We start from the raw sequence: 25,132 nt of genomic DNA, 5'->3' as shown, positions 1-25,132 counted from the left end.
CTAATTCCTCAATGGAGTTGTGCATTAATGGTAATTCAAATCCTACCGCCACCTTCTGGACATTAGATCACATTGCACAAGGAGATTTACACACATCTAAGCCCCGGTAGGATCTTCGAGATTGGATCATTGTACAGTAATGCACTCTATGCGGGACTGCACTTGAAGACTGTTTGGAAACTGCACCTGGTGCAGAATGCTCCGGGTAGGCTGTTAATGGGAGCCAGGCAATTCTGAAGCACCCTGTAGGCTCCCGATTCATGGCCAGCCTCAATCTAAAGTGCTGTTTCAAACCTTTAAATTAGTCTTCATCCATCTGGTGTCTTTTAGATGGTTTGGACAACAACTCCCATCAGCCCTAGCCAGCACAGGCATGCTGGAAGGCACCACTTTAACTACTCAGGCATGACTGGGCTTCTCCTCAGATGCAACAACAGCCGCATCCAACAGGCTGTTTTATTTGTTTATATATTGAATTTATATCCCAGTCCCTTCTTCCCCAACGAGCACAGGGCAGCAAACATAAGCATAACAATTTAACAAGAAAAAGACGAACATGCTAAAAACAATTTAAAACTTTCCAAAATCCAATTACAATCAAACACTTTGTACGGCACAGTTAAAAATATTCTGAAACACAACTTAAAAACGCTTGCTCAGCCATCTGGATCCTCCACCCCGCAACTCCTAGTTATTTGCTAAGCTCTGATTGTTCGAGAGCACCCGGGAATGGAACTTGTGGCCCAGAGCTCGCCTTTCAAGCTTGTCCTCCCCCACCTTCTCTATGAGCGTTCCCATTGGCTACGGCGACAAAAGGGGGCGGGCCACGTAGGAGGAGGACGCTCCTGCAGGAGCATTCTAGCCTTCAGCCCATCATAGAGAAAGTTAAAAAGTAGAGCGTCATCCATCCTTTCAGATTTTATAGTCACTTCCTGTCTAGTGTCTCGCTATGTCCGTTCTAAATCCCAGTGCTATGTAAAGGGATTGTTCGCCATAGAGATTTCGACGTCTTGAGTGGGAAGCCCATAGAGAATCACGCTCACGGAGAGGTTTCAGTCACTCTTCCTTTTTCTATGCCCATTTCAGCCCGGCCGATTTGACTACAGAAAACTGACAGGCCGATGACGCGGTCCCCCAGGACCCGCCCCTGCACAAGAGCGGGCGTTCCCTATTGGCTAAGCAGTCTGTCGGTCAAACGGCCAGCTGGGTGGTACTTCAGGAGTTGGCCGCTCGGAGGCCGAGAGTGGCGGTGGCGCTGGCGCTGCCGCGGGAATGATGAGGCTGCGGTGAGGAAAATCGGCCCTCGGGTGAGCTTCCGAGCCTGAAGAACCGTCGCTGCCAAGTGAAGAGGAGCCGAACTCGGGGTATTCACGAAGGGGGCGTGGCTCTCATGAATATTAACGAAGGGACGTGGCGTTATGAATATTAATGAGGGGCTTGGCGCGTGTTTCATCAATGAAGGCGTCATTGATATTAACTAGCTGACCCTGTGATTGTAAGTGTATTCTATAGAGCTTGGAAAAGTTACTATTTTTAAATTACAACTCCCATCAGCCCCACCCAGCATGGCCACTGGATTGGGCTGATGGGAGTTGTAGTTCAAAAAAAGTAACTTTTCCAAGCTCTGATTATATACATATATATATAAAAACACACACATATATATATACCTAATATATTATATTATGGTGTGTTATATTAATACACACTCACACAATATGTTTTCATAACTATATATTTGTTTATGTAGATATATATTGCATACACTATACATATACAGACATATAAGCACAGACTAGACAGGAGGCACGTTTATTTTAGTATTACTAACTTTAATTATTAATGCTTTATTAATTTTAATTCAAAAATAACTCAGTAATTTTAATTATTAATTCATATAAGTACTTTGAATGTGCATGATGCATCTTGAGTTGTATCCCACCTTTCTTCCAAATGGTGCTCAAGGTTAACCACAAATTGCAACACCTAACGGTTGCTGTAACAGTCCGTTTATGAGGCCAGTGGCAAAACCCGTTTTATTTCTTGCATTTAGATCTTGCTACCTCCTGATTTAATTATTTTATTTATTAAAAGGAGCTCAGGGAAGCCTGCACAGTTTGCTCTTGTCCTCTCCATTTTTATCCACACATTGACATTGTGAGGTAGGGGTCACTCACCTACCGTCAAAGATCACTGAAGAAAGCTTTGCTGGTGGAATGGGGATCTGAATCGAAATCTTCCTACTATTCTATATTTACACCACCACCCTAGAAATAAGAGGTAAGAAAAGATAGAGCTGATATTGATGTCATTAACAAAAATAAATCCCAGCCCCTTCCTCTAAAGAGCTTAAAGTGGTGTATTTGGTTCTTACCCCCACCCATTTTATCCTTACAAGAACTCTCTAAGGTAAGTCAGGCTGAGATGAGAGACTTTTAAGTCATTGCTTTTTTTTGGTAGTTTTATCTATTTCTGATTTTTCTTCAACTCATCTTTTTATGTGAGGTTGCCAATTTTTCGATGAGTCCCTGTAGCTGTGCTGCTGTTACATGAACATCTTTATTTTCACCTTGTGGGATGCTGTACCTGCTGATTTCTACACACGAGGCTGCAATTCAAGGCACAGGAGCAGCCCAGTCTGGCAACCCTTCTTGCATGTCACTCCTCTACCATTTGGCTCTGTCCTACTCATTTATTGATCTCAGGATTCCCATGATGGTTTGTAAGTCCACACTACAGGATCTGTCACTAGCACCTGTTTTCTGTGCAGCTCAAATATATTGAAGTAACTTCTGGACTGCAGCAACCTTGAATTCCTCCTTTTGGCAGCAATGAGGGAATGGAGGACTGCTTGAATCAGTGCAGTTGCTTAAGGGTTGCTCTCTCTCTCTCTCTCTCTCTCTGTCTCTCTGTCTCTCTCTCTCTCAGGTAGGGCTCCTGCACTATTAACATCTGCACAGACCAGCCAGAAAGTTAAGTGGTGAAGTTCCTTGTGATGTGTCCTTCCCTGGCTCTCCCTGTCAGGTTCCTACCTGCGCGTGGTTACTGCCTGTCTCTAGGCACCACCAGGGACTCCACCAGTCCGGACCGCACTCTCTTATGGTTTACCTATCCGCTCTAGCACAGATCTCAACAGATCCCCCTGCTAGGCAACCACCAGTAACGTCCCAATACTAGTATTCCCAGAGACTCTGAATACTGGTATTGTTATTCTCTTCACCGCTGCCACCATTTGTTACAGTTCCCCTTCAGCCTTGGTCATTACCTTACCCTCCCTTCTGGTCTGTGAAACCCCAGTCAAGGATCAGGCCTTTGGTAAACCAAATTAAGTATTTATTACAGATAACAAAGCTAACAAGATTAACAAGATTTCTTCTTAAGGCACATAAGCATATGGTTTTACTCAATACTAATCCGAACTCCACCTCCCTCCTGGTAAACAACTCTCTAAACCCCACCAAGCAATCCACACTTTCTCTTCTCCCCCCCCATTCCACTCTCACTCTTCCTTTTATACATTCAGCCATTTTAAACACTCAGCCAATCATCTCGCATTCTACTGCCCATTCACTCCCCCTCTTTCACTCCACTTACCATGTATCTTCTAAAACAACAACACTTACCATATATACATTAATATAGGAACATCACATTCCTCCACACCCACACAAAAGGGGGGATGGCCATAGCTCAGTGGAAGATCATTTGCTTTGCATGCAGAAGGTACCAGGTTCAATCCTTGGCATCTCTAAATAGGGCCAGGAAGGAACCATATCTGACCCTGGAAAGCCACTGGCAGTCAGTGTAGACAATACTGAGCTAGATGGACCACAATGGTCTGACTCAGTAGAAGTCAGCTTCCTATGTTCCTATTTTCTGGCATAGAGAGTAAATGAGGAAACAACATTTCACCTGCTAAATGTCTGCATGTGGTGGGCAAATCAAGGCTCAAAAGTAGTTTTCGCTGAACTCCCAGCATGCCCCTGGGAGAAGCAGGAGTGAAATGACAATAAAAAGTCATCTCCTGGATGGTTTTATCTGCTGAGTTTTAGCCTGATTCTAGTTGGTTGTTGCTGGGCTTTGTGATGCTTTTTGGGCTTTTTTTATTGTAAACTAGGTGTGGGGAACTTTTGGCCTTCCAGGTGTTGCAGCACTACAACTCCCACCATCCTTGGCCATTGGGCGTGCTTGCTGGGGCTGATGGGAGTTGTAGTCCACCAATACATGGAGGGCCAAAAGTACCCCACTCTCCCCCGTTGTAAATTGGAGAGCCAGCGTGGTGTAATGGTCTGGACTAGGACCTGGGAGACCAAGGTTCAAATCCCCACTCCCCCATGAAGTTTGCTGGGTGACCTTGGGCCAGTCACAGCTCTCAGCCTAACCTATCTTACAGGGTTGTTGTGGGGATTAAATGGAGAGGGAGAACCATATGCACCACCTTGAGCTCCTTGGAGGAAAGGTGGGATATAGCTGTAATAAATAAATAAATTTATAACCTCTGTGAACTGCCTAGAGAATTTGGTTGAAATGGGACGTGGATATACAGTCGCTCTTCCCCTCCCCCATCCCTACTAAGTCCTACTCAGAGTAGACCTGTTGAAATTAACTAACATGACTCACTTAGGTCCATTAATTTCAGTGGATCTACTCTGGGTTGGACTGGTACAACCCTGTTTGAAGGAGATAACCCTTCTCTGTCTCCTTGACCTGATCTGAATGGCAGTCAGAGTGCCGGCTTGATTACTCTAAACATGACAAAAATACACGCTCATCTAGTGCAATGACCAAATGTATTTTTGCGGTTCCTGACGTGTGCTTGTGTGTGTGTTCTTTTCTCTGACAGGTTTTAGGCTGCTGCGCTTTGTGAATCATTTATACTTGCTGGGCTTTGATCGTCAATTTGTTTTTTTCCACCGCTGGAGCTTGTGCAGTGAAAAGCACTCATATTGCATACTTGGTTTAAAAACGCTTTCGTTTATGCTCCTGATCTTGAGAGAGTGGGAGTGTATGCGTTTGATGCTGCTGGGAATAGTTCTTTCAGGATTTCCCAATGGGCCTACTCAAAGCAAAAAAGAAAGGAATAGCGCTTTGCAGAGTCTGCGTTGTGGAGGCTTGCATTTCCTTATGCAAGTGGAAACACACTTTCAAAAGGCCGATTTAGAAAGCTGGCATGCATATAGTCCCTTTGTCAACACAGTAAATGGCTTTTAAATCGGTTGCGGCAGAAACCAGCGGCTTTGCTTATCGAGTGTAGGGTGTTCAAAAATCAAATAGCTGAATCTTTTCATTGTCTTCATGCCAAGGAAAGTTTATACATCTGTCGTGCGACGACACTTGAAATATTATGTACAGTTCTGGCTGCCTGACCTCCAAAAGAATATTGTAGAGCTGGAAAAGGTTCAGAAAAGAGCAACGAAAACGATCAAGAGGGTGGAATGACTCCCTTATGAGGAATGGTTGCAGCATTTGGAGCTGTTTAGTAAAGAGGAAAGTCATGCTAGAGGTGCCATGACAGAAGCGTATAAAATTATGCACAGAATGGAGAAAGCGGGTAGAGAACTGTTTTTCTCCCTCGTAACGCTAGAACTCGTGGACATTCAATGAAGCTGAATGTTGGAAGATTCAGGACAGGCAAAAGAAGGTGCTTCTTCATGCATGGAATGAACTCCTACAAGAGGCAGTGATGGCCACTAGGTTGGATGGCTTTAAAACTGGATTAGACAAATTCATGGAAAGGTCATCAGTGGCTGCTGGCTACGATGGCTCTGCTCTGCCTTCATGGCTGGAAGCAAAATGCTTCTGAATGCCAGTTGCTGGAAATGGCAGGAGGGGAGAGTGCTGTTGTGCTTTGGTCCTGCTTGTGAGCATGCCAGAGGCATCTGGTTGGCCACTGTGAGAACAGGATGCTGGACTAGATGGGCCACTGGCCTGATCCAGCAGGCTCTTCTTATGTCCTTATATTTTACCTGCTAGATTTCGTCATGGTGGGCTGCTGTTAAATGCACAAGCAGATTGGCAACCCTCTGTGTCACTTTCACTGCAGTGACTCAAATGTCTGTGTGAGCTGAATATTAGATTGTAAAAGGGAAGGAAGGTGATGGAGAGACCTGTCTTTGACACTGCAAAAGTCCACCAAAGAAAGTATGCAAGAAGTCACTGAGATGTGGAAATATATTTGTATTCAAGCAACGCAAAAAGAACTATGACAGAATGGACAGATACTGTGTTCCATTACAATATGGATGAAATCCTACAAGGATAAAGTCTTCTTTGCCATTAAGTGAAAAATGCTTTCTAGATCAGGGGTGGGGTTTTTTTTTCAGCCACAGGGCCACATTCCCTTCTGGGCAATCTTCTGAGGGCCACATGCAGCTGGTGGGCAGGACCAGAGGAAAAAATGGGCAAAGCAATGAATGTAAATTTTACTTTTGTGCCGTAGGATCGTTTCTACACAAATGCCTCTAAATCTTCCATCGAGGGAAGCAAGAGGCATTATCAGAGTGGAAGGACACATTCCAGCCAGGCAAAGGCACTTGAGGAGGGTGTGAAGCGGAGCTTCTGAGAGGTGTGGCTGGGGAGAGTATTGAGAGCCAGCTGGAGAAGCTTGAAGGGTCTGAGGTCTTCCACCCCGGCTTTAGGTGTACCAAAAATGATGCTGCTGAAATGGTCACAAGGAGTCCCTTCTTTCTAGACATCTTTGCAACGTACAGCTCCTTGTTTTGCATCCCTTTTGAAGGAGCACTTTATACAATATCGGTATATTTTCACGCCTGTGAAATTCCTAGATATGCTTTGGAGTGGATTCTTGTGGTATTGGATTGCAAACCAGTATTTGGCACCCTGGAGTCTTTGTGGTTTCAGGCCTTTTAATGTTCCTCTTGGGGGCATTTTGGAAAGCGAGCGGATTCTTTGGTCAGGTTAGCATTTCCTTTATGTCATCTTCTGATGGTCCTCACGCCCCTGTTGCCAAAAAATCAACCTTGGAGGTTGTCATTGGGAGCAGAATAGGCCAGTGGTGGTGGTGAGGAGATGCTTACATCTTTTCCCTTTCTGCCATTTCAGTTCTCCAAATTTTTTCCCCAGTTGCTTTTCTCTCTATTAGAGAAAAGATGTGTGACCCTTGTAATGTTCCTCCCTGCACCTTTGGAAGGAAAAGAGAGGGTTAAGCCAGGGGTCGGCAACCTTGGAACAGTTTGGGTACGAGTGGGTGCCAGTCACATGTCTGCAATGGGGGTGTGGCATAACACGAAAAAGGTGCCGCATCTGAAAGGGCAGGAAAAGATACAGAACCACAAAATGGTGTGGGCAAGCCCCCCCCATCAGCCACTCTCATCAATGGGGAAAAAAGACCTACATCACAGAGAGAAACTTTTTGCACCTCTCCTCTGTTCAGAACGGATGGGAGAGTGAGTGTCCAGTCCTGGCCTCCAATGAAATATGGGCATGTTTAATGTAGGAAAGGTTGAGCCAGCAAGCAAGAACCATGCAGGAAAAGCAAACAGTCTCTTGTGCATTGCGGGGTTTTGAGGGGATCTTTACTGTGACCTTTTGAGGAAGCCACAGGAAGCACTGGTGGGCACAGTGGTGCCTGTGGGCACTGTGCTGGCAACCCCCAGATTAAGCAGCCTCTTCTCACCCTGTCCAGGCTAAGCGTACACAAACTGGCAGCCCCCTGCAGCTGCTTTTTCTTACTGGGAGGACTGTTCATGTTACTTTTATGTATTGTGTAGGGTGGGTCTGCGCTCGTCCTATTATCTCCTGGAGGATAATTGTTCCTCCCACCCACACTACTGGCCATGTCCTGTAGGCAGAGTTACTTGCAGACCACAAAACAGGTCGGGATTGCTGGCTCCTTCAACCCTCACACTTCCCTGAGCTGTAGGATCGTTTGACCTTTTCTAATACATTCTAAAGGTAAAGGTGTCCCCGCACTTGTTGTGCGAGTCATTTCTGACTCTTAGGGTGACGTCTTGCGATGTTTACTAGGCAGACCGTATATATGGGGTGGAATTGCCAGTTCCTTCCCCGGTCTTTCTTTACCCCTGAGCATATGCCGGGTACTCATTTTACCGACCACGGATGGATGGAAGGCTGAGTGGACCTCACCCCCTTTTACCGGAGATTCGACTTCCTCCTTCCGTTGGAATTGACCTCTGGCCGTGAGCAGAGCTTCAGCTGCGTTACCGCCGCTTACCACTCTGCGCCATGGGGGGTAGAATAGAATAGATTCTGGCTGGGCATTATTCTGGATGCACGAAATCAATCATTTAACCCTATTAGTGTTTCCATTTTAATCTGCCTCTAGTGATGCTCGCATTGATTGAGGGTGAGTGTAGGGGAGGCCAGGACCAGCTGAATCCCTGCCTTTCTGAATCTGACTCTGAACGATCTGCTTCTCTCTCTGCCACTTGACCATCCAGCTATTCCCTCAACGCTGCTTGGGACTGGTACCTTCTGAGCCTGCTGCCCTTTTCATGCTGGCCTCTTTCTTTTTTCCTTTCATCTTCCCCATAGAATCCCACCATCTTCTGGAAAAGATGGGCAACGTGGAAAGCAGCAGCGGCTACCAGAAGCATCTCTCGAGGTTTCTTCCCGACGAACAAGCTGACATCAATGGCGTCTTCGTTGCCTTATCCGGGGCGGGAGAGATCGTCGGAGGAAAGGTGGGGAAAGCGTTCAAGACAGGGGTGACTCTGGCAGCGCTGAAGGTAAGGGAAACAACCTTGATGACAGTCGTAATATTTAACCTGTCAGTTGAATTTTGTGTGTGTTCAAAGCACTTTGAAGATGCAATCTTGCTGTTGAAACTTCACAACAGCCCTGTAAGATAGGTTGGTGTTATCATCCCAATATTGCAGATGAGAAGTTGAGGCTTAAAAGGATTGCTCAAGGTCAAGGTTCTGATTTGGTGTACAAAGCCCTATGCAGCTTGGGACCAGGATACCTGAAGGATCATCTTCCCCCTTATATACCCAGTCGATCACTGCTCTCTGCAGGTGAGGGCCTCCTGCAGATATTGTCTTATCAGGAGGTCCGTTCCACACAACATAGGCACTGGACTTTTAGTGTTGTGGCACCTACCCTTTGGAATTCCCTCCCCTTAAATATTAGATAGGTACCATCTCTGTTATCTTTTTGGCACCTGCTGAAGACCTTCCTCTTTCAACAAGCCTTTTAAGTAGATACCATATCCCAGTCTGTGTTGGAATTGCTTTTTAAGATGTTTTAAAACCTTTTCTTAAAAGATGTTTTGTTTTAATATATTTTAGAAGTCTGTTTTTAAGATGTTTTTAGTGTTTTTGTTTGCCACCCTGGGCTCCTTCTGGGAGAAAGGGAGGGATATAAATTTAATAAATAATAATGGTAATCATAATGGTAATAATCATGAGTTCACAGCAGAGGCAAGATTTGATTCTTCCCCTCCCCAGGCTACGCTTTCACTGAGCTCAGTCTCTTAGCCACTATAGAGTGGTGATGCTCTGGCCCATTACATAATGCAGAGGCAGGGAACCTGTGGGCCCTCCAGACATTGTGGGACTCCAACACCTGTCAGCCCCAGCCAGCATGACAAATAGTTGGAGAAGACATCAGTTGCAGTCCGCAGGTTCCCCACCCCTTGGTCTTCAGATAGTGAGCCGGGACGCCCAAGACGTCTCAACCTGACACTGTGTTGCACAAGTGACATCATATTGTTTACTTTATTTTTTTTAAAAAAACCCAGGAAGGCGGTGGAGTTGGAGTGGAGGAGAGGGAGATTAATGTAGCTGTACCCTTCTGGCTTTCTGCAAGTTGAACTGCCGCAGCTTCTCCCCTGAATCCTGGGGAAAAAAACTTCCTTTGCTAAACAGAGCTACAAATCCCAGAGCTTCCCATGGAGAAGGGAGGAATGTTAAACCAGCGTGTCTGCAGGGTTTTGTTTTTGTTTTAAATTTAAATGGTATTGTTTTTTTGTTCGCTGCCCTGGGCTCCTGGTGGAGAGCTGCTTAAGGTGGTGCCCAGTGCTAGTCATAGTCAAAGTAAACATATTGAAATTAGTAGACATGGCTGACTTAGGTTCGTTGATTTCAGTGGGTCTGTTCTGGGTAGGACTTGGCTGCAAGCAACCCTTAATAATTAAATGATACATTGACCGTCGATGTTGCCTGAGGAAGAAGCAGAGGAGTTGCTTTGTCCCAGATCAGACTCTTTGTCCTACTGTTCCAGTATCAACTGTGCCGGGGTGGGCAAACTTTTTCAGGCCGAGGGCCACATTCCCTTTTGGGGAGCCTTCTGGGGGCCACATGTCAGTGGTGGCCGAGGTCAGAGGCAAAAGCAGACGGAGAAATGAATGTCAATCTTACCTTCATACAGTAGGTTAGTTTCTACATGCAGCATTCTCCGTCCGGGGAAGCGAGAGGCATGACTGGAGCTCAAGGACATGTTTCGGCCAGGCAGAAACAGTCAAGGAGGGCGCAGAGCAGGACCAGTGAGAGGACGTGGCCTAAGAGAGTCCCAAGGGCAGACAGAGAGGTGGGGAAGGTTGTATTTGGCCCCTGGGCCTGAGTTTCCTCACCCCTGGTCTGTGCAGCAGTTCTCGGGGTCTTCCCAGCCTTGCTGCCCAGGCCGCCGCTTGAAATGGACCTTGAGCCTAAGATCTTCTGCATGCGGAATTCTGCTGAGCTGAAAATGGAAATGGCCTGCCTTCAAGTCGCTTCTGACTTATGGCGACCCTATGAAGAGGGTTTTTGTGGTAAGCGGTATTCAAAGGGGGTTTGCCATTGCCTCCCACTGAGGCTGAGAGGCAGTGACTGGCCCAAGGTCACCCAGTGAGCTTCATGGCTGAGCAGGGATTTGAAACCAGGTCTGGCAGGAGGTCCTAGTTATCACGTGTCTCTTTAACTTGGAAACTTACACATTTGTAATGCCTAATGGTAACATAGCATGTTCAGAGACTAATAGTTTGTCCCTAGAAAGGCTCTTTCTTTCAGTCCTTCATGCAAAGCGCTATATTAGTAGTACGAAATGTAAATGGACTGCCTTCGAGTCGATCCCAGCTTATGGCGACCCTGTGAATAGGTTTTTCATGGTAAGAGGCATTCAGAGGGGGTTTACCATTGCCTTCCTCTGAGGCTGAGAGGCAGTGACTGGCCCAAGGTCACCCAGTGAGCTTCATGGCTGTGTGGGGATTTGAACCCTGGTCTCCCAGGTTGTAGTCCAGCACCTTAACCACTACACCACACTGGCTGTCTAAAATCGATAGCATGATCACACGGAGCTGGTGTTTATTGAGTCTAGCGGCTGGTCCACCTGTGTACACTTGACTGTCAGCAGAGGGATTGTTTGTCAACCCACTCTGGGAACTGTAGCTCTGTGAGGGGGTCTCCTAACAACTCTCAGCAACCTTCACAAATTATGCTTCTCAAGATTCGTTTGGAGAAGCCATAACTGTTTAAAGTGGCATAGTACTGTGTTAAATGTATAACGCATATGGAGCCGCATGCAACCTAGGGATCTGGGGAAGGGCCGGTGCCCCTTTGGTGTCAGGATGCTGCCCCTTTGGTGTCAGGATGCTGCCCCTTTGGTGTCAGAATGCTGCCCCTTTGGTGCAGGGCGGCTGCCTCTCTCTTTGGAGACTGCTTGTTCGGGATGGCTGAACTTCCCTGTTGCATTCCATTCCTTTGCTAGGCCTACGTCAAGGAAGCCTTGCCAGAGTCGATGGTCGTCAGGCTGTACAATGGGATGAAAAGCATCCAGCCGACCGAGAAATCTCCTGGGTCCAACGGCCAGGTGGTCAAGGAGCAGTTTGTTGTTTTTATGTCGGCGCTCTTCAAAGGCAACGCCGAGGAAAAAAGGGGCATTGTCATGAAAATGATCTCGAGCAGGGAGGGGACCGTGAAGGGAAGTCAAATCCTTGAGGTAAGTAAAACAGAACAAAACCACATTCCATTTGTGTGTTAGAGAGCAGAAAAGGAATTGGAGCAGAGACTGGGCTGAGGCAACGGATGGCGAAAAAGCTTTAGGAATCCTGGACTGTTCTTGGAGTTACTACACTTACCACGGCTATTAAATGCCACTATGCATTTAAAGCACTGCTATACTCCCTCTGAATGCCGCTTACCATGAAATCCCTATTCATAGGGTCGCCATAAGTCAGGATCGACTTGAAGGCAGTCCATTTCCATTTTTATACTCCTTTCATAGTCATGGCTTCCCCCAAAGAATCCTGGGAACTATCGTTTGTAAAGGGGTGCTGAGAGGTGTTAGGAGACTCCCCCTGACCGAACTACAATTCCCAGAGTAGTTTAACCATCTACCCCTCTTGATAGGAAACCCAGGATTCTTTGGGGGAAGACATGCCTGTGAAAGTGGATTAATACCGCTTTAAATGTGTGGTCTTCTGTTGGTTGTGGGGTGCAAGGGAGAGGAGGCATGCTGGTTCAAGCTGCTGTGGCAACACTGGGTTATGGGCAGCCACAGAGTCAGGAATCAATAGCTAGAAGCCCCAGGTTTTGAGCCAGGAGTTGGTACAGGGGTGGGAAACCTGTGACCCTCCAGAGGTTGTTGGCCTCCAGCTCCCATCATCCTTGAGATTCACCGGCCATGCTGGTTGGGGGCGTTGGGAGTTGGAGTTCAACAGCATCCGGAGTGCATCAGGTTCCCCATCCACGGCAAAACCTTGATAGCAGGGATGGGCAACCTGTGGCCCTCCAGATGTTTCCCCCAGCCAATCAGTGGTCAAGAAGGACGGGTGTTGTGGTCCAGCAACATCTAGTGGGCTACTGGTTAGCCACCCCTTCTTCTTAATTTTTCCAGGTCAGGGGGAGCCAGTGGCTAGCCTGGATGAGGCGAGCAGAGTCGCTCTGGAGCCTAGGAACACCTCACCGCCCAAGGAATGTGTCAGACCCATAGCCTGGGCAGCTCATCACGTAGTGCAGCAGCAGCAGCATCCAAATCTTGTAGGCTCCCAGTTTTAGCCCCTTAATGTCAAAAACAATTTGGAACGAAGGATTGGGACCTAGGAGGCTGCCTCATATCATGGATATTGAGGCTGTCAGTGGCTGCTAGCCATGATGGCTATGTTCTGCCTCCACGGTTGGAGGCGGTATGCTTCCAAATACCAGTTTCTGGAAACCACCGGAGGGGAGAGTGCTCTTCTGCTTAAGTCCTCCTAGTGGGCTTTCCACAGGCATCTGGTTGGCCACTGTGAGAACATGATGCTGGCCTCGATGGGCCACTGGCCTGCTCCAGCAGGGTCTTCTTATGTTCTTAAGTCATCTGGCTCATTGGTCTGTTGGTCCGTCTACCTCAGTACTGTCTACACTGACCGGCAGCGGCTCTCCAGGGTTTCAGGCAGGAGTCTCTCCCAGCCCTACCTGGAGATGCTGGGGATTGAACCTGGGACCTTCTGCATGCAAGGCAGGTGCTCTGCCACTGAGCTACAGCCCTTCCCCAATGCTAGGCATGGAAGTTACATCTATTTGTCTCATACCAGTCCCTGTTGGGGTCCTTTTCGAAGTGCTACTTTCTACCCTTGTTAGGAGGTCCGTTTCTTTTTTTCTACATCTGGCATTTAAACACCCCACGTAGGGAAAACAATTACCCTCTTGAAGTTTGCAGAGGACCTTGTGGGCTCCGCGGTTCACGTTCTGAGCTACAGGAAGAAGCTGAAGGGCTGGAACTTGAAGAATATGCAGAATTCGACCGCCGGAATAAAAGCTTTGGCGTCTCAGCTGATATCCGAACTGAAATCGGCTGGTGAGTTGTAGAGAATCCTTGCTCGCTTTGGTTTAGCCGTGGGCCCTGCCAAACTGCTAAGAAAGGAGCACGGGAAACTCGAGAAGAGTAAAATGAAAGCATCAGAAAAATCATGTATTTTTAGCAACCTCCCCCCCCCATTTCCCCAGTATAACGACAGAGTTGATCATTTATCTATTTATTCGTAAAACGTTCTAAAATTTGCCTTCATCCAAAACATGGATTCTGGCGTGGCGTATATTAAAAAAAAAATCAAATATTGATGCAAGATTAAAACAAACTATTTAAAGAAGTCAGAACAATGTACCAAAATCTGAGAAATAATCAACCAAAAACAGATCAAGCAGCTAAGACTATACAGTAAAGTTTAAAAAGCTTGGGCAAATAAATGCATATTGACTTGGTGCTAAAAAAATACAACTGAGGTGGCGAACCTTTTTCAGCCTGAGGGCCGCATTAGCTTCTGGGCAACCTTCGGGGGGGCCACGTGTCTGTGGTGGGCGGGGCCAGAGGTATAAGTGGAGCAACAAATGCAAATATTACTTTTGCACAGTAGGCTAGTTTTTGCACCCTTTTGCATAGCCCCCTCTGTCCAGACAGGCAAGAGGCACGATCAGAGTTCAAGGACATATGCCAGCCAGGCAGAAACACTCAAGAAGAGTGCAAAGGTGGGCTGGAGAGGGTCAAGGTCTGGGAAGAGCAGGCATGCCCTGGGGAGAGTCCCACAAGTCAGGTAGAGAGGCTTGGAGGCCGCATTTGGCCCTGAGCCTGAGATTCCCAACCCCTGGAATACAGTGTAGCCCCTTAAGAGACCTCTTTTCCTTTGTCATTGTGTTGAAATCCCCTTGAAAGCCCTTGAATCCTGCAGCCAAGGCTTGCAGTGACTCCCCTGGAGCAGAGTGGATGTTTCCATGATGCCCCTTACCTGTAAGAGTTGTTTTCTGCTTCAGATGGGAAGAGACGTGAGAGAGATCAGGCACTGGACGCCGTCTGCGATGAAAGCAGCATTGAGGATTGGGTCTTCCGGGTCCCACAGGTCTCCGCCTTCCTCACCGTGATTGTCCAGCAAGGACTGCTTGTCCTGCACTCTCTGCCGGACCAAGACCAAGATGCCCTCCGCTTGCTCCCGGAATGCCAAGGCGTCAAAGGCAGCCGCTTTGTCAGCTTCCTCGACATCCCGTCTGTCACGTATATCAACTCCCACCTGCCTTCCGAGCTGCAGCACAAGTGGAGGCTGATCTTTGCCTCCCGGGTCCACGGCGAGAGCTTTACGCAGCTGTGCGGGCACATTGTCAACAAGGGGCCCTGCGTTCTGGTTCTGAAGGATGCCGACGGCTATGTCTTTGGTGGCTTTTCTTCATGTTCCTGGGCAGTTAAGCCACAGTTTCAAGGTAAGCATCCCTGTATAGCTTGACCTCTCTTAGCCTGCAGTTAGGCCATGCAAGTCGTTTTTCACAAGATCCCAACAGTGTCACTCGGCAGGTGCGATGGTCCAGGGTGCTCTTCCTGTTCAAACAACGTTCTGTACCCAAACAACCCAAATTCTGTGTAAAGAAAAGCAGGATTCTGCAATTTGTATAAATTAGGCAATCTGGGCAATTAGGCATCATCTATTCTCATTTTTCTCTGTACAGTAGGGCCCCACTCATACAGTGGGTTACGTTCCGGACCCCCGCTGTAAAGCGAAAACTGCTGTAAAGTGGAATGCATTGAAGATAATGGTGCGTACCGCGCAAAAATGACGCAAAAGTGGTGCGCAATGAGCAAAAACCGCTGTAAAAGTGGAACAAGCACTGTAGGAGCAGGGCCTTTCTGCAATTGACAACCGCTGTATTAGTGGAACGCTGTAAAATGAAGCGCTGTAAAGCGGGGTCCTACTGTACGGCTCCTGACAGCCAGAAATCTCATTCTGATACCTCTCTGTCTTCTGAGATTTTAGCTGGCTTTACCTACACTAGGGGTGTGCAGTCTTATTCAGCCCAAAGGTCACATTCCCTCCCGAGCAACCTTTTGGGGGCCAAATTCTAGTGGCAAAAGTGGGCGGGTAAATTTCCCCTTTGTACAGTAGGCTAGTTCCTACACACTATCCTCCATGCATGCAAGTGAGAGGCGTAATCAGAGTTCAAGGACACATTTCAGCTAGGCAAAAACACTTGAGGTATGAAGCAGGGCCGGTGAGAGTTGTAGCTTGGAGAGTCCTAAGCGCCAAATAGAGAGAGCTATTTTGTCTCCACCCCTGAAGCTCTCCACCCCTGATCTACACACTTTCAAGACTAACAAATAAAATTTATTTATTTATTTATTTATGTTCATGAGGGCTAGAAGCTTGGCTCTCATGTCTCATGAACTTCTTGGGAAGCTGAATGTTGCACCCAACACCTCATTCTTCAGGAGTCTTCTCATTGTTGTGCAGTCCTGGTATACATATGCAGCCCTAAGGTGCTGGACTACGACCTGGGAGACCAGGGTTCGAATCCCCGCACAGCCGTGAAGCTCACTGGGTGACCTTGGGCCAGTCACTGCCTCTCAGCCTCAGAGGGAGGCAATGGTAAACCCCCTCTGAATACCGCTTACCGTGAAAACCCTATTTGTAGGGTTGCCATAAGTCGGGATCAACTTGAAGGCAGTCCATTTCCATTTCACTAGGAGGCTCTCCCAGTTTAAGTCCCTTTTGAATTCAGTGAGCCGTAGACCGAAGCAAACGAGCATAGAATTGCAGACTGGATTGTTTGAAATGTGAATGCTGTCAAAATGACTGAAACTGTTTTCCCCACCAGATGGCGATCTTGCTGTTTCTTTTTGTTCTGCTGAGATTCTAAGCCTCTTTAAGGAGCATAGTATTTTAGGCCAGATAAAAATACCGAGGAGAAAGAGCGAGAGTGTCCTTCGGGAGAAGGGCCGTAGCTCAGTGGCAGAGCATCTGCTTTGCATGCAGAAAGCCCCAGATTCAGCCACTGATGTCTCCACATACGGCTGGGACAGATCCTATCTGAAACCTGGGTGGCTTTAAAAGAGGATTAAGCAAATGTGCGGAGCATAAGACTACTAGCCACAATAGCTAGGCTCTCCTTCCACTACTGGTGTCAGTGAGCTTCTGAATGTCCTTTGTGAGCAACCGCAAGTGGGGAGAGTGCTGTTGTGCTCATATCCTGTTTTGAGGCTTCCTGTAGGCATCTGTCTGGCCATTGGGAGAACAGAATGCTGGACTAGGTAGGCCATTGGCCGATGCACCAGGCTCTTCATATCTAACCCTGGAGAGCCGCTGTCCATCAGTGTAGAGAGACAGTGTAGACAGAGCCGCTGTCCATCCTGAGCTAGAAGCAACTATCGTTTGACTTGGTGTAAGGAAGCTTCCCGTGCCCTATGTTCTTCCTATGTTCTTCTTGTCTTTAAAGCACATGTTAAAACACTACATGTTTCAGTGAAAGGCATGTTCTGTGTTCCTAGATTGCTCTCTGCTATTTCCCTCTCCGTTGGTCCATGATCCTTCATTCCACTGTCGTTTACAGGCGACAACGGATGCTTTCTGTTTTCTGTTTCTCCCTCGCTGGCGGTGTTCACCCACACTGGCTACAATGACCACTACATGTACTTGAATCACGGGCAGCACACGATGCCGAATGGGCTTGTAAGTACAAAGTAGTTGCCGGCCGGTGTCACCGGTTGGCTTTCTGGCTCTTCCAACACTGAAGCAAATGTACTTCACGCAAAGCATGATTCATGGGTGGGTTTTGCCGATATAAGGTGTGGTGGTGGCTTAGGTAGTTTTGAAAGGGGGTTATATAAACTCATAGAGAAAGAGAGGCCTACGAAGGGCAACTAAAGTTTATTTATTTATTTATTAGTGGCTTGCTATCTGGAGGTTTCCAAGCAACTTACAGCATTATTAAAAACCAAAATAAATATATCGTACAGTAAAACAAAAATAATAAAACCACCACCACCCCCATACAGCCACAGAAAGCTTTGGCAGCACAATAATACGAACAACATCATCTTAGTCTATCAAACGCCTGGGGGGAAAAGGTAACACTTTACCTGGTGCCAAAAATATGTCAGTGAAGGCGCCAAGCGGACCTCACTGGGGAGCGCGTTCCACAGATGGGGAGCCACAACTGAGAAGGCCCTCTCCCTTGTCACCACCCTCCGAGCCTCCCTCAGAGGGGGGACCTGGAGAAGGGCCTCAGAAGAAGACTTAAGGATCTGGGTAGGTTCATATCGGGAAAGGTGTTCCAGAAGATACTGGGGTTCTGAGCTATAAAGAGCTGTATTGGTCAAGCCCAGCACTTTGATGGGCCATTAGCTTAGATAGTTTGGGAAGGGATTAGATAAGCTCATGGAGGAAGGGAGGCCCACAAAGAGAGGCAACTAGTCATGATGGCTATCCAGGACCTCCACATTCAGAGGCAGTTGTGGGGGACCAGTAGTATGAAGGGGCTGTTGGTTTCCTGCCTGTCTTGTGGGATTCTCTGAGGCATCTGATTGGCTGCTGTGAGAAGCAAGATGCGGGAACTACATGGATCTTTGGTCTGATCCAGCGAGGCTTGTCAGGTTGATTTGGCTGTAGAGGCGGCATTCTTGCGTCTTGGGTGGGGTGTCATAACGTGGTCTTCCAACACTGACATGGGTTGATGACCAAGCTGTGCATGCTGCTGTCTGTTTCTTGAAACTTTCTGTTCTTGTTATTTTTTCTTCCAAGGGCATGGGCGGACAACATGAATATTTCGGGCTGTGGGTAGACAGTAACTACGGGAAGGGCCACAGCAAAGCCAAGCCCAGGTGCACCACATACAACAGCCCTCAGCTGTCGGCCCAGGAGAACTTCACGTTGGACGCCATAGAGGTGTGGGCAGTGGGAGAGCCCCCAGAAAGTGCCACCGTAAGTGACCGCTGTTATTGTCACTTCATCAAACCTTGAGGTGGTCAAACGCCATGCTGGACAGTGAGTCAGTAGCCCAAAACCCGTGCGTGGGATCCGTGACTCTCAAAGGTTCTCGGCTTGCAAATTCCCCCTGCTGCAAATGCTAAGAGATGTTGCAGTGGAGGGTGGAGACTCCTACAAAGCATCTGATGGTACAGGCAAAGTGCTGCTGTTCCATATAGGTGTCACCCAACCAACAATCGGTGCTAGTCTTTTTTGGAGAGGTGGGGCAGAGTGGACAGGTGTGAGATGCTCCGTCCTCCCTCATTTCAGCCACTTATCAGGTGATCAGTGTTGTGACAGCTGATGGGCAAGGGGAGACAGTGGGCTCCATGTAGTGCGCAGTATCCAGTGCATTTGTTCTGTTAGTGCAAGGATTTTTGCTTGTGCAGTGGAACTCTCCTCTCTCCCCTCTGCCGTGGAAGGTTGAGGGGGGGGGGAAATCCCAGAACAAATTTAGGGAAGGGTGAGTTCTACTGCACAAATATAAAACCTTGTGCTAAGAGAACACTACGTTACTTAACATTATGTTGGATACAATAGAATTTCTGCATTGGGATACTTCCCTCTATAAACCTCCTGGCCCCCAAAGCTCAAGGTGGGGACCATTCGTTAGAGGTATTCTCGACTCAAAAAGTCCGGCACAATTTAATGACCTACCAAGCCATATGCCACCTGCCACGTTCTTGACAAATCCCGTCTTGTAGTTTGTTGTGTGTGCTTTCGGGCAACAGAAACAAGTTTATTGCAGCCCTTGTGGGCTGCTGTATGTGGTTGTCAAGTTTTCTTTGGGTTGGTGAGTTGCAAGACACACAGGCCTGGTGTTTAACCACAGGCGGGTGGCTGCCAGGAGCAGGGCCTTTTCTGTGGTGGCACCCAATTACATGTTTCCAAAATGGCTAACAAAAAACTGTGAAAATCCTGCTGTTGGCGTTAGCACCAGATATTTAGCATTGGCATCAGAGTGATGTTAATAGTCGCAAAACGGCAATCGAAGCAAGAATCACTCTGAAAACTGAACATCCCCCCCCATCCAAAGCAGGAACAAAGTTAATTGTCCATTAAATGTTCAGGAGAATATAATTGTCTTTTCACATGGCTCTCTTGGCACTGAATAGCTAGACAGTTTCTTTCCAAGAATACCATGGGGGTGGGGGTCTTTTTGTTTCTTTCCTTCGTTCCCCCGGCGGTTTCCCAAGGTTTATTCTTGGAAGGGCTCAGCGACCAAAGATTACGCGCTGACATCGGCCCGCTTCTCCAGTCATTCCAGGCAGCCCCGTAACCCAATCCAACCTGTTTGACTAGACCAACCAAGCAGGGTGGGTGGGGGCCGTAAAACCTGTTCTTCTGTTTGCAGAGTGACACGGGTGGAGAGCGAAGCGGAGTGACTTCCTTGTAACACAGACTTGACGAGTAAATGAAAGGGCGCCGGTTACGGGTTGACCGTGTCCTGTCCCTTGTTGACTTTTGCTTGTTTGTTTGGTGTTCCAACCTGTCTTCTGGTTTTTAAAATTTATTTTATTTAGGGGAAAGGGCCGAAGAGCATCCTGGATGTAGACCCCGAGGCCCAGGCTTTGCTTGAGATGGTCGGGAAGAGCCGCCAGAGTGATGGGCTGCGGGATCCGGCTGACGACAGGGATGGCAACTGAGAAGCAGACTTGGAAGCTCTTGCCCGATGCTGAGCAGAAAGGGCTTGTTTGTGTGCATGGGGAGCAGTCTCTGAGCTCTCTCTTTCCCACATGCCAAAACTGGATAACACAAACCATTCAAGTGTAATGTGTTTTCCTGGTGTAGCGTGCTGTCTGGTTGGGAGACAAATTCTACGGGGAACGGGATGTCTTGTTGGGGTTGGGTGGGTGGTCTGAATGCATGATTTAGGTAGTCCGCTAAGTTCTTAATCATTGAGGGTTTTGCTGAATATAAAGGAATATAGGTCCATCCCCCCTCCCCCAATTTATCCATTTTAGTATTCGCTATTCACTCATTTTTGTCTGAGCAGCTCAAGCGAGCTTTCAAGAATTCTGGTGGAAAACAGTTTCTTGAATGGATTGCAGCTTGTTTTCACCATTCAAGAAAACGGGTCTTTGCTAACTCTCTTCCATCCATACAGAAGACAGTTTTGTTGGATTAGCTTTGGGAAAGCCAGATTTTGAATTTTTTAAAATGCAGTAGCTAGCGGTCGGAATGCTGATATGTGATGGTGTTTTGTCTCAGATTACAGTCCTAAATCTCATTGACGTAAGTGTGAAACGTGTGTAGGATTGGGAACAGAGTCAGATTTCAGTTGGGGTGTGTGGGCATGGACCGTTGTTTTGGGGCAAGGGAAAGAACACTTCCTTATGAGTTTCCCAGTGTGTGTGGCATCAGTGCATCGGACCCTTTAACAAGTTTGAGATTGGGCTGATCTCTAAGATGCTGTTATCAAATCAGATCTGCACAGATCAATGCTAAATCATGCAGCGGTGGAACCGGCGAGGCAGGGCCCCAGTGAGACATCACTTGCAGCCACGCCTAGCAATGTCCGAAGCTCTGAGACTAGTTTTGTCTACTAGGTATTGCCAAGAAATAAACTCATGTGCTCAGTTTAAGGCCTACTTCAGGATTCAGGCTAGAAAGCTTAAACGGATAGGGTGGAGATGGAATTCACAGCTGGATTTTCAGGTGACTATCCACTTTTCAAATCTGCGCCTCTATGCAACATGAAACACACAGCAAAATAAGGGGTCGCTGGAAGCAACAAACGCAAGCTGCAAACGTTATGGCCACTCAGGACTCTTACCATGCTCTCAATTTTTAATTTTTTTAAAGTTGCGTGTCAAGACTGGATGTTTAAACTAGTGTTTTTAGACTTCTTTTAGTCCTAAGGTGATGAATGTTGAGCAGAAAATTAAGGACACAAAACAAATGAAAAAATAGTTTGCAAGTGTACAAAGTGCCACTAGAGCCTCTCAGATCACTGGAAGACAGAGATTAAAAATGAAATAAAAACAGTCGATAGGGAAATAGTACATTGGAAATACAAAAGTGTTCTTAGGCTTGTTCACGTATCGATAAGGCCACTGGCAGCTGGTGACTCCATGTCAGTGGGGCAGTGGAATCCACTTTGGGTTTTAGTCTGAGCTTTCAAGGAGCTCTCCAAGGTGCTTCAGCTAAAATCCAGAGCAGATTCCACTGCCCCACTGACATGGAGTCACCTGCTGTCACTGGATCAAGCTGCACTAACATAATTTCTGCAGAAGCTGGATTATATATGGCCTTCAGAGACTATTCACTTGATGATGTCATGTTTAAGGCCTATAACCTTAGGAGGAGTTATTTTGTTCCACTGGCTTTGTTGCAATAAATCTGCAAGATTTACAGGGGAGTATTTTTCCTCCTCAGCTAACACATTCCTTCAGTGTTGCCTTGCAAAAGCGATATACCTGTTTAAGGCTGGAACCTTATTATGTGCTTACTTGGGAGATGGTCTTGCTGAATTCAGTGGAAATTCTACCTAAAAATGCTTAGGGTCAGACTGCAAATCGGAAATTAAATCATGCTTACGGTCATTTGTTGTTGTTGTTAGACTCTATTGGTAGTGATTCTTCCGCAGAGTGTTTATGGGACATTCATCCAAGCCAGCATGAAAAGCTTGAAATGGAAAGCCTACATGTCAGTCCAAAGTGTTTAATTCTATCCCAACTGATAGTTTTATCCGTGTAGATTGATGATTTCCCTAGCTGTGTAGTGTCTACCCTGACTGGCATCCAACCTATGATAGCTGACTGTTTATTTCCTAACCTTCCCCCCCCCCCAATAGGACCATAGGAAGCTGCCTTATACAGAGTACAAACATTGTCCCATCCAGCTCAGTACTGTCAACACTGACTGGCAGCAGTGCACCAGGATCAGACAGGAGCCCTTTCCCAACCCTACCTAGAGATTGCCAGGGACCTTTTGCCTGGAAAGCACTGCTGAACCATTAAGCTGCAACCCTTCCCAGTCTTTAAGATCCTGAGATAAACCAGGGGTCAGGAGGTTGTTGGACCACAACTCCCATGATCCCTTGACCAGTGGCTAAGCTGGCTGGGGATGATGGGAGTTGGAGTCCAAAAACATCTGGAGACCCAAGGTTGAAGAACAGGGTTCTAGTGGATATTGGGTCAGCGTAAGGCAGGCGTGTCTAACCCATGGCCTGTCATAGAAACACATTTCCTGAGACAGAGTGGGTGTAAGCAAGCCTTGGTCCCTGTGGACAAAGAAGTCGGGTGGAGGAAGGATCAAAGCTCTGTTCAACATGAATGAACGAACTGGGCCACAGCAGATGTTTTATAATCTTACGTGACTCTACCAGGAGTAGGAAGCGAAGAGTAAATTTGGGTGAGGCCCAGATGTTTCTTTGGCTGCTGGTCCAACCATCCCAATTGGAATAACGGTAGCATTTTCCATCTCTGTTCAGCATTTGTTGTCTAGTGCTTCAGCTGCGAATTCACTTTGAGAGCATCCTAGACCCTTGTTGCATAGACCAGGCCCACTTGCCATAAATGATGCTACCTCCAACAATACTTGGGATTCACCTTCAAGCAGAGGGAGATGTTACGTGCTAGGAGGAGAGAAACTTATCTAGGCCAAAGGCCAGTGTGAAAAATTGCATTCTGTCAATGATGCTAATTCATCCTGTTTTCTTTCTGAGCACCTTTTGGGTGGTTTTGTAATAATAATGTATGTCAAATTGCACATAGCAAATTTACTGCAATAAATAAAATGTCCCAGGACCTTTCTATAACTCTTGATTCCAGCAACTTCTTTTTCAGGTTATTTGTTTTGGTCTGTTTTGAGTATGAAGACTCGGGAGCTTGCATGTGGCCTTCCAGGTCTCTATTAGGCCCTCAGAACCTTACCCCCCCCCCCAGCACTTCAGTGACCCTGCTAGACTCCCTCCTTGAGTGCTGGAATTCCTGGCTGGAATGTGTCCTGGAACAATAATAATGCTTCTGGCTTGCTTGCCTGGATGGGGGGAGAATAGAGAGTGGTGTGGATGTGTAGAAACGGATGACTTCTCTGTAGGTGGAATGTAGTCATATTTGTTGCTCCACCCACTTTTGCTTCTGGCCCCGCCCACCACAGGCACACAGCCTCCTGTAAGGTGCCCTGCAGGGAAATGTGGCACAGGAAATGTCCTAATGGTAAGAGCTATTTGAGTTTGGAACAGATTGCCTACGGAGAAGTTGGACTCTCCTTTGCTGGAGGCATTTAAGCAGAGCTGGGATGGCCATCTGTCAGGGATGCTGTTGTTGAAAGATTCCTGCACTGAGCAAGGGGTTGGACTACATGAGATATAGGGAACCTTTGGCCCTCCAGATGTGGCCGAACTACCAGTTCCCTTCAACCCCAGCCACCCAATGGCTAGGGATGATGGGAACTGTAGTCCAGCCACATCTGGAGGGCCAAAGGTTCCCCCCACCTGGACTACATAATCTCCCCCGGTATCATCCAATCTCATTCTGTGAAAGATGCTCATATGGAACCTTCATACTTAACGAGGTAAGAGAAGACCCTGATGTGATTGAAGATATCCATCTCAACAAGATATACCTAATAGTATTACTTTTACTTTTCTCTCACACTTCCTCCAAGGAGCTCAGGATGGCAAATATAGGTCTTCTATCCTGCCCCCTACCATTTTATCCTCACAACCACCCTGTGAGGGAGGTTATGTTGACACATGATAGGCCCAAGGTCACCCAGTGAGCTGAATGGGAAGTTGAACCTCTTCCTCTGCCCTGCCCCCGGGTTCAGGCCTAGTCCAAACTTCCAATGACTACACCATATTAGCCCCTAGGAGGCACATTTTATTAACAAAATATGTCATTGCAACTTAAATAAAACAAATGACTCTGGCACAGTGATTTTTTGCTTTGGTCCTTCTGTGCTATTTGCTGGCCCTGTAGAAGACACTATTGCAAGATGAAAGATAACTGGGAGCAGCCCAGCCCTTCTGATAAGCTATAATGGACTGGATGACGATGTGGAAGCGATCTGGTCAGTCAACGATAGCGCTCTGATCTACCTGGTTGGAAATTTTCAAAGAAGTACAAAAAGGAGATCCAACTGTTCCACGTGAATTCCAGTTTCTCGCAGTTCGCTCCATTCAAACAGCGTTCCACCTGGAGCGGAAGCCAAGTTCTCTTCGTCACACAGCTCCTAGCTGGACACTGTGGCCCATCTTTGATGGGCCGCAGCAATATTTCTCGCACACTTTGATCAGTTCCGATAGTATGAAAACAGAAGACGCCAGGGCAGTGAGGAACAACAAGTCTACCAGGGAAAGGAGGAGGGAGAAAAGAAATATTGAGACTGTTACTGTTGCAGATGCATAGACAAGGTGCTGTCCGTCTTGTGCCTGAATCAGCCCCAGCCAGGTTGGCGTCAGGTGTGGGACAAGTAAAGCCATGGCTGCAAAGGAACAACAGGGAGCCTTAAAGCAGGGGAACCTTT

At 47.2% G+C, this 25,132-nt stretch overlaps 2 protein-coding genes across 3 annotated transcripts in view; one reads left to right on the top strand and one right to left on the bottom strand.

Moving 5' to 3' along the window:
• The first annotated feature begins 1,173 nt into the window (after positions 1-1,173).
• Positions 1,174-23,409, top strand: MEAK7 (MTOR associated protein, eak-7 homolog). Of its 2 annotated transcripts, XM_061593742.1 has the most exons (9): positions 1,174-1,364; positions 2,095-2,280; positions 8,515-8,708; positions 11,665-11,895; positions 13,590-13,734; positions 14,685-15,125; positions 17,244-17,362; positions 18,434-18,613; positions 20,182-23,409. In XM_061593742.1, exons 3-9 carry the CDS (start codon positions 8,538-8,540, stop codon positions 20,302-20,304), a joined length of 1,410 nt encoding a protein of 469 aa, XP_061449726.1. In that variant the 5' UTR covers positions 1,174-1,364; positions 2,095-2,280; positions 8,515-8,537; the 3' UTR covers positions 20,305-23,409. The 2 variants fall into 2 exon arrangements, with proteins under 2 accessions (XP_061449726.1, XP_061449724.1); XM_061593740.1 differs by lacking the exon at positions 2,095-2,280.
• Positions 23,410-24,537: 1,128 nt separating this feature from the next.
• ATP2C2 (ATPase secretory pathway Ca2+ transporting 2) overlaps positions 24,538-25,132 on the bottom strand; it is a 53,667-nt gene continuing 53,072 nt past the window's right edge. Inside the window, exon 27 of the mRNA XM_061594687.1 lies at positions 24,538-24,952. Coding sequence (XP_061450671.1) covers positions 24,828-24,952 — 125 coding nt within the window. The 3' untranslated portion in view covers positions 24,538-24,827. The remainder of the gene's footprint in view (positions 24,953-25,132) is intronic.

The sequence above is a fragment of the Rhineura floridana genome, chromosome 13 (assembly GCF_030035675.1).
Source record: "Rhineura floridana isolate rRhiFlo1 chromosome 13, rRhiFlo1.hap2, whole genome shotgun sequence".
Taxonomy (NCBI): Eukaryota; Metazoa; Chordata; class Lepidosauria; order Squamata; family Rhineuridae; genus Rhineura; species Rhineura floridana.
The sequence above is the reverse complement of the archived record's forward strand: the minus strand, read 5'-3'. Positions and strand labels throughout refer to the sequence as shown.

What these genes read in the sequence shown, in the direction of transcription:
- MEAK7 (XM_061593740.1), top strand. Translation starts at nt 8,538, where the DNA reads ATGGGCAACGTGGAAAGCAGCAGCGGCTACCAGAAGCATCTCTCGAGG. An exon ending in ATCCGAACTGAAATCGGCTG is followed by an intron (nt 13,735 to 14,684) that starts GTGAGTTGTAGA and finishes TTTCTGCTTCAG; the next exon opens with ATGGGAAGAGACGTGAGAGA. An exon ending in AGTTAAGCCACAGTTTCAAG is followed by an intron (nt 15,126 to 17,243) that starts GTAAGCATCCCT and finishes TGTCGTTTACAG; the next exon opens with GCGACAACGGATGCTTTCTG.